This window comes from Xyrauchen texanus, chromosome 42 (assembly GCF_025860055.1).
Source record: "Xyrauchen texanus isolate HMW12.3.18 chromosome 42, RBS_HiC_50CHRs, whole genome shotgun sequence".
NCBI lineage: Eukaryota > Metazoa > Chordata > Actinopteri > Cypriniformes > Catostomidae > Xyrauchen > Xyrauchen texanus.
The window spans coordinates 8,722,858-8,736,513 of record NC_068317.1 but is presented as its reverse complement, the minus strand read 5'-3'; the positions used below and the strand labels follow the sequence as shown (position 1 = coordinate 8,736,513).

The 13,656-nt window shown below is 36.1% G+C and overlaps 2 protein-coding genes across 2 annotated transcripts in view; both read right to left on the bottom strand.

Annotated features, from left to right (window-relative positions):
• Positions 1-1,591, bottom strand: part of LOC127634982 (cytoplasmic protein NCK1-like) — a 64,144-nt gene extending 62,553 nt beyond the window's left edge. Inside the window, exon 1 of the mRNA XM_052114765.1 lies at positions 1,435-1,591. The gene's annotated coding sequence lies outside the window, so the exon portion shown is untranslated. The remainder of the gene's footprint in view (positions 1-1,434) is intronic.
• A 6,153-nt stretch (positions 1,592-7,744) lies between these two features.
• Positions 7,745-12,398, bottom strand: LOC127635290 (solute carrier family 35 member G2-like). The gene is made up of 2 exons (XM_052115206.1): positions 12,210-12,398; positions 7,745-10,189 (listed from the first exon to the last, which is right to left on the bottom strand). The coding sequence occupies exon 2, from the start codon at positions 10,167-10,169 to the stop codon at positions 8,925-8,927; it is 1,245 nt and encodes a 414-aa protein (XP_051971166.1). The 5' UTR covers positions 10,170-10,189; positions 12,210-12,398; the 3' UTR covers positions 7,745-8,924.
• Positions 12,399-13,656: the final 1,258 nt, after the last annotated feature.

Here is a 13,656-nt window from a genome sequence, read left to right as displayed (position 1 = left end):
CCTTATACCCACTCCTCCAACACTCTATTCAAATGGCTTGACAAATAAAAAATGTAAAAATTCTGCGTTGATGTATAAAAATCAATTCGGTTACAAAAAATGAATGGGATTTTTGCTAGCTAGAGGCAAGCGTTATTAGGGGGAGGGACATTTTCATTCTAGACAGCCTTTCATTGTATAAAAATGTGGATACGCCCATGAGTGCAAAATGAGTCATCAAAAGGTTTGGTCCATTTTCCCGGAAGAAAACGACATGAGTACATCTAATAAAATGCTCTTTTGTCAACTTTTAGGAGCACTCTAGCATACGAAGGCCACAAAGCTAGTAGACATTAACTAAAAGCCACAAAAGTTCAATTTTGATTTCATGAGGACAGTACAGCCGCACGTACACTGACGGGGGTGAAGTGTGAATATTTCTGCAAAGCAATACACTGCACCCCACAGGCCAGAAGTAAACATGAGAGAGAAAAGATCATGAACTGGAAAAAATATATCCAGTCACAAATATTACAACTGATTACAAGATCCTCCCTAAATGGAAATGAACATTTCAGATGCTAGATTTTGCTTCTTTGATTTGGGTGAGACACTTGTGCGTTTGCTGAGAAATCTCTAAAGATTTGAGCATTGTGTAAGAATCCCTTATCGAAACATTCTCTGAATTTGACCATAACTCAGAGCTGAATGTGAAAGCAATGAAATAACATGAGGTGCTATGAGAATCAATAAAACAGGGCCAGTAAGCTCACATATAGGGTTAATTCTCACGGATAAGACATTTTCTCAGCTAACAACAACATTTAGTTTGTTTGATCGAGTTTATGTTGTCTTAATAACTGTTGCATGATTAAAAAAAAAAAAAAAAAAAAAAACATGCTTTATACTATATATAACATTTTTAAATAAGGTATCAATTATAAAAGCCCTTGTGAAGAGATGTTATAATAGCCATTTGGACAATATGCCTATATCAATCAAATAGACATATTTGCAGTTTTAATCCAATAAACATTTCATTTGAACAAAGCCACAGTCTACTTCTATTCTAACAGTAGTTTATGCACCGAGATTTCACTGCCAATTTTATTTAATGCATTATTTCATTAAGGCCTGTAGAATGAGACATTTTTCTGTAATATGCATGTGCATGCATGAATATTAATGGTGGTAATGCAGTTTTTCCAATACACAGCGTTAGGCCTGATCACAGACGTTACACGAATCCTTTAACAACAATAAAGACAATTGCACTTGTTATCCATGACACACTTGTGCTAACAATTATCCATTTATCTTATTTTTTATTCTTACTTAATATAATCATCATGGTTGTTTCCAATCAGTTAACCATCAGATCCAATGCTTTAGCTCTATGCGCTTCAATGAGACCTCAAAACTCTTCAACTGTATTACAAATAACCTTTATCTTACCTCTTAAATTATCCGATTCACACCGGTGGCTCCTGATATTTCGCCGTGTATGATCAGCACTATTTAGACGTGTTTTTTTTTTATTTTTAGCTACATGCTCGCTATTATGGTGGGAAGGGCTTTCCAATGTATCCAGCGTGAGAACTGCGCCTCGACCCAACTCACTGCTGCGGTAACAAACATGATGAAGGAGGCGGGACTATGCAGAGTTTCCCATTGGAGCACTCTGTTTCTTCATTGGTCGATTGCAACGTCCATCATTTAACACTGCGGTCGAGCCGAACGTGTGTACGCATGCAACACTGGGCAAGGTGGAGTTTCGGTGGTAGGTTAGTTTCGCTGTTTGGGCAAACCCTGTGATGCATGAATTATAATATCACTTTTTACCTAAAAGAAAATCTAAAAATAATGCATTTTAAGAGTCTGCAATAGTACAAGCAAGTTTATACTGAAAAACAGCACGATTTCAAAGGTGATATTGATTTCATACAACATTTAAACAAACAAGTAAACCATTTCATACGACTTATGTTTCAGGAAAAAAAATGGGCTGTTTAGTTTGTGCATTTGTTCTCCACTTGCGATAAATGGTTCCAAAATAAGTGAATCAATTGATGTCAATCGAAAGATTCACTCATAGTCAGTGTTGGGTAAGTTACTCTAGAAAAGTAACCCAATACAAATTACTTCACTGAAAATAGCAATCTAATTACTTTCCTTTTACGTTACTTTCTAAAACCCTTCACAAACTTTTTTTTCTGCTCATAAATAATATTAAGTTATGGCTGGGTATTCATAATTCAATTTCAATTCAATGTGGAATCATATAGGTAAGTGGTGGTGGCGTAGTGGCTAAAGCACAGGGCTGTTAATCAGAAGGTCTTTGGTTCAAACCCCATGGCCACCACCATTGTGTCCGTGAGCAAGGCACTTAACTCCAGGTTGCTCCGTGGGGATTGTCCCTGTAATAAGTGCACTGTAAGTTGCTTTGGATAAAAGCGTCTGCCAAATGTAAATAGGTATATTTAAGTTATATTGACCCGTTTGCTTACATATGAAAGGAATAATTTCCCAGCTAATGCTGTTAATTATTTTACTAATTATATTTTATTCATTTTTTATATCATTTTAGTCAAACAAAATTTAATGAGCAAATTCTTGTATTCATTCAATAAATAGATATTATATTTCATATATTTTTTGTTACACATTTATTGTTTCATTGCATAATTTGTACTGTTTAGAAGTATTTACATTGATTTGTTGAACGTGCTAAAAAAACGGTTCTGTCTCTTTAAGAAAACCAACTGTTCTGGAAATAGTGTCTGTATATGAGCGCATATTAACAATAGATTTGAACGACTGTATCTCATCTGTGCTATGCGTGATTACAATAAAAAAATATTTCTGTGTTGTTTTTGATCAACAACTGACTGTAGGAACAGAAAGAGTATTAAAAGAGGCATTATTCAGTGACATATGTATTATGTGGATCTCTTCTTTGGACATACAAAACAAGTCAAACCAAACTTTTACTCTCAACACACACTGAAAGGATCTCGCTGCTGAATAAACCACCACTAAACTTCACAATCACTGCTGAGTGAAATCTAAAGATTTACCTGCCAGTTGCCAAATATATATTTTATTTGCATAGTGTGAAATGTGGTTGCCAATGTGAGGGATTTACTCTGATTGTAGTGGAGAGTTGCACATAGAATAAAAAGATCGATCTTGGGATTTAAAAATCGATATCGGGATCATTTAAATTAAGTTTGCAATGTTTTGTAAAATCTATAGTTTTACCCACCCCTTGTACTTAAACATAATTACCTTAATGGAAAGTCAGTAACTGTCTTCTGATTTCAGAAATGTAAAGCATAATGCATTACACTAGTTTGACTCAAAAAGTAATTTTATGTGTGTAACTAATACATTTTTTAATCAGATTACACCCAGCTTTAACAAAAACATGCAAAGAGGACAGTCAAATATACTTATAGAAGTCAAAGGTAATCAACCATGATTTAGATAACCTAATCAAACCTTACATCACACCCTAAATGGTTAAAAATGGCTTTAAAGATATGGACAATGTAGTGAACACCATGCATCAAATGGTTAATAATAATACTTGATATACTATAATATTGATATTATTGTTTATAATATTAAAATGTTGTTGTTGCCTAAAGAGCATGCTTAACTCACATTTTTTGACTGCTATAAAATGAACTGAATTCAAGTATTAGATTTGGTCATAGAAAAGATGATCCTAGCTGTTAGATAATCATAACAAATAATACTGCAGAAGTCACTTCAGAAAAACTGAGGCAGTGACTGTATGGTTTTATATCACACATATGTTAATATGATGTACTCACTGTGTAATATTACATGGTATCATTATCAATAACAGTTGACCATATCTTGTGGAATTGTTAAGACTATTTCTCAAACCTAACCTGAATGAGCTGCTTTGTATGGGCATATTCAAGGGCCCTCACACATGGCTGATAGAGCCATTATAGGGGTGCACAGCACACTGCAGGATGCAATCTGTTTCATGGCCAAACAGATGGACTTTACTGTACATGTCCCATATACCAGCCCTGCCTTCATCTGTCTCTCATATGAACACTGTCTAATCCCAAATATTCCCACATCACATTTTTAAAACTCCTTGTAAAAGGAAGATGAGTTTAAAGATCTAGTCTCTCTGATTCAAGGATGAAATTGTAACACTAATTCCCTCAATGCGGCCCAGCATGTGTGAATTCATAAAGAGACAGGAAAGGAAATGCCATGAACATAGTAGGCTACACATATTGTGGTAAATCACATATCTGGTGTTGTTAATACTTTTTTAAATAACCTCAGCAGTTCATGGTCATTTTAATACATTTCAATATCTGTCATGACTTTCCATCTTGACACATACATTTGTATATGTCAAATGTTCTGTAGGAACAACAATAACAATCCATGGTTGTAGGTAATGTCATATGAAGGCAAGAAAGACATGTTTCAAAGTGCCACCTTGTGGTACAATAGTTAAATCTCATGGTCTGGCCATTTAAAAGACTTATTACAAACAAATATCTCCAGGCAGGGCCAACAAGCTAAACAGCATTTCTGTCATGGCTACAGCTTACGTGTGCCTGAGGGAAACAATGATTACTTTTATCTTATATATAAACTTTATGGTTGGTGTAAAAAAAAAAGGAGTAAATGAAATCACTCTTAAAATGAGAACTGGTAAAAAGCAGAAGCAGAGCAGCCCAGTGTTGGGTTTAATGCATTACTAAATAATTAATTACTGTAATTAAATTACTTTTTCATTGAAAAGTAAAGTAAGGGATTACTCTTAATTTTTCAGTAATTTAATTGCATTTACTTCTGATGTAATTGTGTTAGACTATAGAAAATGTCTATATAAAACAATAGTGAATTTAAAATCAAAATGTAACTATTTTCTAATTTAACGCTACCTCCTTAAATCCTTTGGCCAGTTCATGAATAATTTATTTGATTTTATATGATTTATTTGAAAGAATTAGTAGAACAATTTCATGTCTTTCATTGTATTTTTCATCTGATCGAGGTTGATAAGGATTTTAGATAATAATTAGTAATAAGTAAAGAAGTTACTTTTAAAAAGCAATTAGTAGCCTACAGTAATCTAATTACACTGTGGGAGATGTAATTAGTAGTTAGTAATTAATTACTCTTTAAGAGTAACTTACCCAACACTGGAGCAGCCGTGGTTATTTACAATGGACTATTATCATATAATAGTCAAATAATGACAGTCAAATATGTTTAATATTTATGGGATTTTAATGCCTTTATATGATAGGATGAGTGCAGAGAGATGGAATGAGACATGCCGAATTCAAACAACGCCCTGTGAGCTAATCCTTCTTCAAGCATTGCAATGTGTGCTTCCATTGGAACGGATGTAGAAAAGATAGTCCCGCCTTACAGGTAAAAAGCCAATCACCTTTTAGATCTGACATCGCCTGTCAATCAACTCGAGATCGTGCATTCCTGAATTTTGTATTTATTTATTTTTTTTATCTGAAAAAATTATCTGAACATGATTTGAGCTATAGAAGCACAATTTATGATACCATCAGTGTCCGATTTAATTGCTGATTTGAAATATGTACTTTGATAGCGTCTCGACCAACCGTTTTGGAGATTTCGGACTTTCATCCGTCAAGTAGATCGGAGTGGACTGAGTTGCCTTGAAAGGAACTTTGGCGCTACTCATTTTACCACAGCTCGATAATAACAAAATAAGTTTACAAACATAATATGATAAGACCCTACAGAGTGGGCTATCAGTTGTTAATTGTTTACGTTCCAGCCTTAAATAAACGTAACCTAGTCACGTAGAATAAATGTTAATATAACAACGTTTTTGCAAACTTGAGTTTTACATGCCTTGTTCTACATTTCGTTGCAGTTTCCTAGTGAAATGACCACTAGAAGCACTACAACAACTGTGCGTTTTATTAACTTTATTAACTTTATGTATAATATTATTTTTTTTTTTTTGCACTATAACTCACACTGCTATGTTATGATATTGGACCACCTTTACAATATAATGTATAATTTGAAAAATTATCAATTTTAACACTTTTAAAACAGACCCACCAATATTTACACACTTATTCCAACATGATTAGTTTGTAAAGTTGCTCACCTGATGGAAAATTGGCAGTACGAGCTTAGCCAACACACAAGCTAACATGTGAGACGAGAGTGTCGTACAAGCTACACAAATTTATGTGGTTGCTTCAGAAAATGTACAAAAAATGTCACAATATGTTTTAGGACACTATCGGTTAGATTAAGGGTAAGTATGTCTGTTTTGTTCACCTTTTATTTGATTTTAGAACAGTATTGGTTAGGTGTAGGTTAACAATTTAGTTTAGGGAGGTACGTTTTACTCATTAAAATCTAAAATTCACCTCAAAAACCTTGTCTGAATTCAACATCATTTCACTCACTTTTGGCGCCCTCGCTGGACAATTCACTGGGAAACTGCAGCCAAATGTGTAGTAAGGCAAGTAATTCCATTTTGAATTTTTTTTTGCCACACTCACGTAATGTTCATGAGATGAGGCTGAATATACGATATATTAACCTCTTGTGATCTGCAGGATGTTTAGACTGTCGCCTGAAAATTTCCACACTCAAATTTAAAAGATCCCTGTTCACACATAGAGTGGACTAATTTCATAAAAATTGCCTCATTGTACAAATAACCCCCTACATTTTAAGAAATGATTGCAATAATTAATAAATAACATTTACAATGTTATGATAAACATAATTAAAACAATATATTTTAGGTCTAAAGTTTAAAAGCATGACATTTCAGTTCTGTGTCCTCGATTTTCAGGCAAAAAGTCTTATATTATTCCACTGGATGGTAGCAAGTACTAGAAAAAAAGATTGTTTCCTCTATCACCTTACAACACATTATACTGATCTGAAATATAGGTGGCGCTCTAACACATTTTTGCCCTTGCCCATAGACAACAAGTCTTTTTTTTGAAGTGCTGAGAGCATTCATACTGTTTTGCAGAATATATTGACTTCTTAGCTGTCTAGAAGCCCAATCTAGATGTTATTGGAATTTTTTAAATGATGTGTACCATTTTATTTTCAATAGATGAGAATCTGTTTTGCTGATTATTTTTTTCTCTTACTTTTCTACCCAACTTCATATTTTGTTAAAAAACAATGTTACACAACATTGGATTATTCATCCAAGCAAGCTCACAAACAGGTCACAACTCATTTTTAAAGCTAACAACCCAAGTTAAGATTTTATATAATGTCTGAGGTTATTATTCAGGGCTTACAGATCAGTAGCTAGCACAGAAAAGAGACGTTTGCATTTTATGCCTTACCAAAAACAATTTCACTTTGTGATGTTTTTTAAATAATCCAAACTGTGGTACTATGGCAAAAAAATAAACTGTACAGCTTTCATTTGATATATGACTTGTCTGTTTAAGTGCTATGTGAAGGACTTTCTATATTCATTTTAAAATTTCTACCATGTAACTTCTAGGTGGGGCCAATTTCTGACTAATGTTTTCAGGCCCTATTTTGTTATTGTATGTAACTAAATGCAAAAGTGATGGAGATCTCTAAAAGTTCAGATTCTAAGCTTTCAAATTATACCAATTTATGCATCCAGGGACTTCAAGTGTTTTAAGTGATAAAATGGCTTGCCATATAGCACCTCCCCACAGTAGAATATAATCCTTTATTTTGGTCACACATTATACATACAGTTTGTTGCATATATACAGTGAAATTTATTATTTTTCACATATCCCAGCTGGGGTCAGAGTGCAGGGTCAGCCATGGTACAGCACCCCTGGAGCAGATAGGGTTAAGGGCCTTGCTCAAGGGCCCAACAGTGGCTTCTTGGTGGTGCTTGGGCTTGAACCCCTGACCTTCTGGTCAGTAACCCTGAGCCTCAACTGAGCCACCACTGCCCCATAGGTCAGAGTTTAAGAGGTTTTTATGGTGCAAAAAACCTGCACAGCGCCTATAGAGTCCAGCTATTATCCTTAGTTTATGTGTCACTTGCTGAAAGCCAAGTGACAGATGCGAACCAAAACACAAACCAAACTAAATACAGATTCACTTTAAATGAGAATAAACAGGCTTTTTGTACATTGTATTATTTGCTTAATATGATAAGTACGTAACTGTAATCTTTTTCAATGTCCTAATTTCAAGGACATTTTTGTTAAATGAATGTTCCTGTTCAATACAAGTTGAGCTCAATCAACAGCATTTGCAGCATAGTGTTGAAAATGATTCCGACTTGCACCTCGTTTGTTAAAAAACATGGTTTCAGTAAAGCATTTACAATGGAAGTGAATGACTTTACTTTCATTGTAAGTGCCTTACTGTAACCACTATTTTTGCTCTCTCTCTTTCTTTAAAATTAAAGAGAGACAAGTCAATTTTTGTTGTTGTTGTAGAAATCAACATTATGCCACAAATGCTGTTGATTGATTGATTGAGTTATAACATTTCAGGATTATAAAACACAAAAAGGTAATAAATCCAACTTTAAGTGTGCGCCTTAAATTGGAACTCTACAGTCTGGTATATTTGCAATGGTATCTGGTCCCGGCATCCCGCTATTTATAGATTTAGGCTTATCCACTCTATACAGGCTACTGCATCTTATTCTTGTTTTAATGGCACAGGAAAAATCAATGCTATCAGAGAGGGGCACTATGGATCATTGTTTTTATTTTCACACATCAACAGATAGCAAAGACATTACACCAATGGCACTCTTCCAACAACACAATTGAAAATAAACACAGATCCAGACATTCATTGATTGCACATTTCTTAGAAAGGAGGCTGGAAAACACTGCACGCACACGCACATATACATGCCCCCTCATGCACTCAAGAACACACACACATTGATGCACTCATTTGATTGGCGAGTCCAAGATCTCCTGGTAATCCTTTCGAATGGCCCTGCCAACCCTGTAGAGCTTCAGACCTGTTAGAACAAACACGCTGGCCATGATAACCAGAGCTCCGAAGACATCGTAGATTGAGGGGATCATTCGTAACACAATAAGCTGAAGAAGCATGGCTACCACTATCTCCAGATGTTGCACGGTGCTGACCAAAGCTGGATGGAACTTGTTGAGAGCATAGTAGACACCCAGGAATGCCACGGTTGAGCAGATACAGATTCCAATGAGGTACCCCCAGGTCTCTCCGTCCAACGGAATGATGGGTTCTTGCATGATGAACATAGTGGATGCCCCCCACACGGTTCCCGTCCAGCCAAACGTGAAGAGCGCTGTCCACATGCTAACGCGCTCTTTGATGGCTCGGTACACTATCATGGACAAGGCTGCGGTAAGACCCGCCATTACAGTCATGGTATACCCAAAGGCTTCTTTCCAGAAACTCAGAGGGGTCTTCTCCTCATCTGCGATGTTGGGGATCATGACTAGACAAAGACCGAAGAGACTACCCACAACTGTCACTACGTCGGTGTAACCGAGACGTTCGTCTAGGAGCAAGAAGGCCAGAATGGCGCTGAAAACTGTGGTGGTTGCCCGCCACATGATGGTGCCATTACTTGGCGGAACAATTGCGAAGGATGTGTATGCACACGTGATGGAGATGACGTTGCAAATCCCATAGAAGAACAAACGCAATCGATAGCCCTTAGGCCCAAAGGGAGCCTCTTTGTAGTAGAGGACCACCAGTACGGACAAAACTTGAATCACAGAGCGGATGAAGATGAGCTCTAATGATGGCACATTGGAGCGGTCTGCTGCCAGGCGTGTAATGAGGGCCACACAGCCGTGAGCAATGGCTGCTCCAAAAAGGGCACCCCAAGTGACACGCGAGGCTAAGACAGAGGCCTCGCCAAAGCTTGCAAGCTGGCCACCCACACCTTTATCTTTCTGATCGGGTTTGGGGCAAGAATCTATAGTGCCAAATAAAGTCCTGCCATGACCGCTCTCTGACACCAGTCTCTTATTGGGGTTATTGTCCATGAATGAGCCGAAGTCCTCAAAAGATGGAGCGTCATCGTATCCTTCGTCGCCCGGCTGGGGAAAATGCGTGTCATATTTTACCGTGACTGTGTTGGGGTGTATTTTAACCCTCTTTTTCGAGCCATACTGCTGCCTTGTTGGGGAAAGATCCATTTTCGTCAGCTACAGAAGAACTGTGAAACACAAGAACAGAATAACATTAAATGACATACAAATATGTGAATAATTTTTTATATATATAAATATTGTGTAAGTTAAGTGTGCATATGATATTTCAGTGAACACAATGACATGCACATTCTCAAAACGATTATGCTATGGCGAAAACGTGTAAGGTCATGATTTTTTAAATAACCTGATTTTTGGGAGTATATTAGTGTGCATGTAAACACACTCAATATTAAAATATATTCTCCTGGTTCATCTTAAGTAAGCCATTAATAGGCTAATTTATTAAATATTAATAAACATAAACTTTGCACTTTTCTTTTGTTTGAGCATCCCGACCAGCCCAACATCGCATTGGAGTGAGTTTAGGACAAGACTATCTGGCAAATGGTGGAAGTGTTTGGGAAACCTGCTTGAAATGGCACACTTCATCTGCCCAATTCCCACACATTTTCTGTTAGTTTACATCATTAAATTGTATTAAATTTAGAAGTTATATTAGATATTGATATCAACCATTTAAAAACCCATATCAGTCAACCACTATACTTCAAGCTGAAAAAGGATAAAACAGTGATACATATATTACACAGTATCATAATCCTGTGAAAGATACATGATTTTATGCATGTTTATAAGACATTTAGGGTCAACCTAAACATTGCCTTAAAGGGAGGTGGGGCTACAGTGCATAATAAAAGCATATGTTTTGCCAACTCAAGCTTACACGATGGTTTCATGTGCATGCTGAAGAAAATCTTACATAATTCATCATTTGCTGCTTCAGTGGTCTCTTTTCACACTGCTATCACTCTCTCTCTCTCTCTCTCTCTCTCTCTCTCTCTCTCTCTCTCTCTACACACACACACACACACACTCACTCGCAATCTCTCTTTCTTTCTCTCTCGCTGACCCATGTGCAAAGCAATTTCTATATTTAAGTGCTGTAGTGCCCGCTCAGATAAGCAGAGTATGATTCAGTACGATGGGGAACAAATTATGTAATAGGGAAGGAAACCGGCGATGGGGTTGCACTTGGATTGCAAAGCTAAAATCAAAATTAGATCAATCATTAAATAATGTATAGCAATCAGGACTAAAATAAGAAAATAAGATATATAAATATGAAGCTGGGTTTTCTTACAATTCAAAAACCTGATTAAAGGGCTGCAAATATCCTTCAAATTATATCCTTTAAAAGATAATATTCTGCTTGAGAGCAACCCACAACCAACAAAATCTGATCTGATTCTTAGATTTGATTGAAAGCAAATATTAGACACCACCACCACCAACCCAAATCCCCACCAGGGGGCAACAATAACACCAATATCCTCTTGATGAGATCCCATCTATTATCCTTTAACCACATACAAAATATAACAAAATTTAAAAAAAGAAGAAGAAGAATAGTCATCTTATAAGACAAAGCTATAACCTGATTCATATTGGCATATTGTCCTCATGGCACACCGTGTGGCTGCAGACTGGTTCAATCTTGTCAGGGGAAAGAGGATGGTTTATTGGTGGTCTGCAGGGGGCACAGCCTATGAACCACAGCTACAGCCTGAGAGCAACTGCTCTTATTTGTGCAAAAACCCAATAAAAGAAGATGATATTATGCATCCATCATTATTTCAAAACCATAACAGCACAAATTGAGTGATAGAGAGAGATCGAATTGAAGTAGATGCTTCCCGCTCCTGATAACGAATAGAAAATGCGTTTCTAGACAGATATTCCATTTATCATGCGTTTTGTTTTATTCTGTTGCATTTATTCGAATGCAATCCAATGCATTTCCACTCATTGCCGACAATATATTGTGCTCTCCAAAATGAGATGCAAAAGTAATGTTTATAAATAATTTAGATTTTTCCAGAAGCTATTTTATACATTGATGCGAAAAACATGCACATTCTTGTTATGCATCATTGACGAGGCGTCATACAGCAAATATGACGAGCACAAAATGCGTTCCCATATCGCACATAAACTGAATCAAATCAAGCTGTTTGCACTCACCACGCTTCTCTCAAAGACAGGATCCCGCAGTTTTTAAAGCTCTTGAGAATGTAACACAAGTGTTTTAATTCATTGGCTTCAAGATATGGAGAACTGTGCTTGCCATGTCTCCATCGTTTCCTTCATGGACGCGCTGGACGTCTCCAAGGTGCGCGCATTCTCCACGCGATGCTCCACACGCCTCCTGAAGCTCGCGATTCTTCTGGGGTAAATGATAGAGGCAATGCCCCCAAGACATTCCCTCTTATTTTCTATATGGGTGGGGTAGTAGGCTGTGTAAATAATGTTTCCACCTAAACACATCATCTTCATAGTCAGTCATATCGGTATATATATGTGCATATACAGTTGCAGAATCACATGCAAACTAATTTCTGTAATCTTTTAAAAAATATATGAAAATTGTTGAATTTCTGTGTTAATTGTTCATAAAAAATCGTATTGTACATAAATCATCAAATATATGCGTATATTCACTCCAAAAACATTTTGTCCTTTTTTATTTTATAATTTATTTATTTTATCCCCTTTTCTCCCAATTTGGAACGTCATATAGCCACTACTTAGTAGGTCCTCGTGGTGGCGTGGTTACTCACCTCCAGTGGTTAAATTGGCTTCTGTTGGGAGGGGGAGCCCTAATTTACGGTGAATGGTCATCATTCTAAATCCCGCCGTAAAATGACTTAATGTGTTTTTACACCAAAGGGGCTCTTTTTCCAGTATTAATGTGTAAGTTAGGGTTGAGTAGTTATTCAAACAAAGACAAATACTTTACAATTCACTTATATTATTATTATTTTTTATCTTGAATGTTAACAGGCAGGCAATGGATTTCACCCTCCGAAAATGTATGAAATGAACATGTTTGAAAATATTGCAAGCCAGAGACGAATATGTAAATGTATTTTTTATTTGTGCAATTTAGAAACGTTGAAGTCCCTTCGCATTTTTTTTTATTATTATTCAAACTGAATAATAAATGAACAGGGAAGTAGAGTTGGCATTGGCTTTATTGAGTTTTTTAATGCCTGATAGAAAAGTAGGCCTATCTATCTTTGTAGAGCAATACAATACTTCAGGCAATTGCAGAATAGTCTCACTAGTCACAGATACACTTCAGAAAATTGAGTACACAACTATTTCTAGGCTTAAAAGTTACAAAAAACAGATAAATGCAGAACATTGTATCTCAAAAGCAATACAATGTGGAACCCCATGCACTACTTACAGCCCGATGTGGCCCCTTAACCAAAATAGTAAAAAATATGAACTATTACACAATATTAAAATATTACACACCATCACCTTTACAAATTTGTTTCAGTTTCATATGAAATAATCTAAAGATAGAATGTAGATATCAACAGTGGCAGTTTAAATTTCAAGATGTGTTTAAGCTAGTATGTATTTTTCATAAATACATTAATTTATTATTATTACTATTATT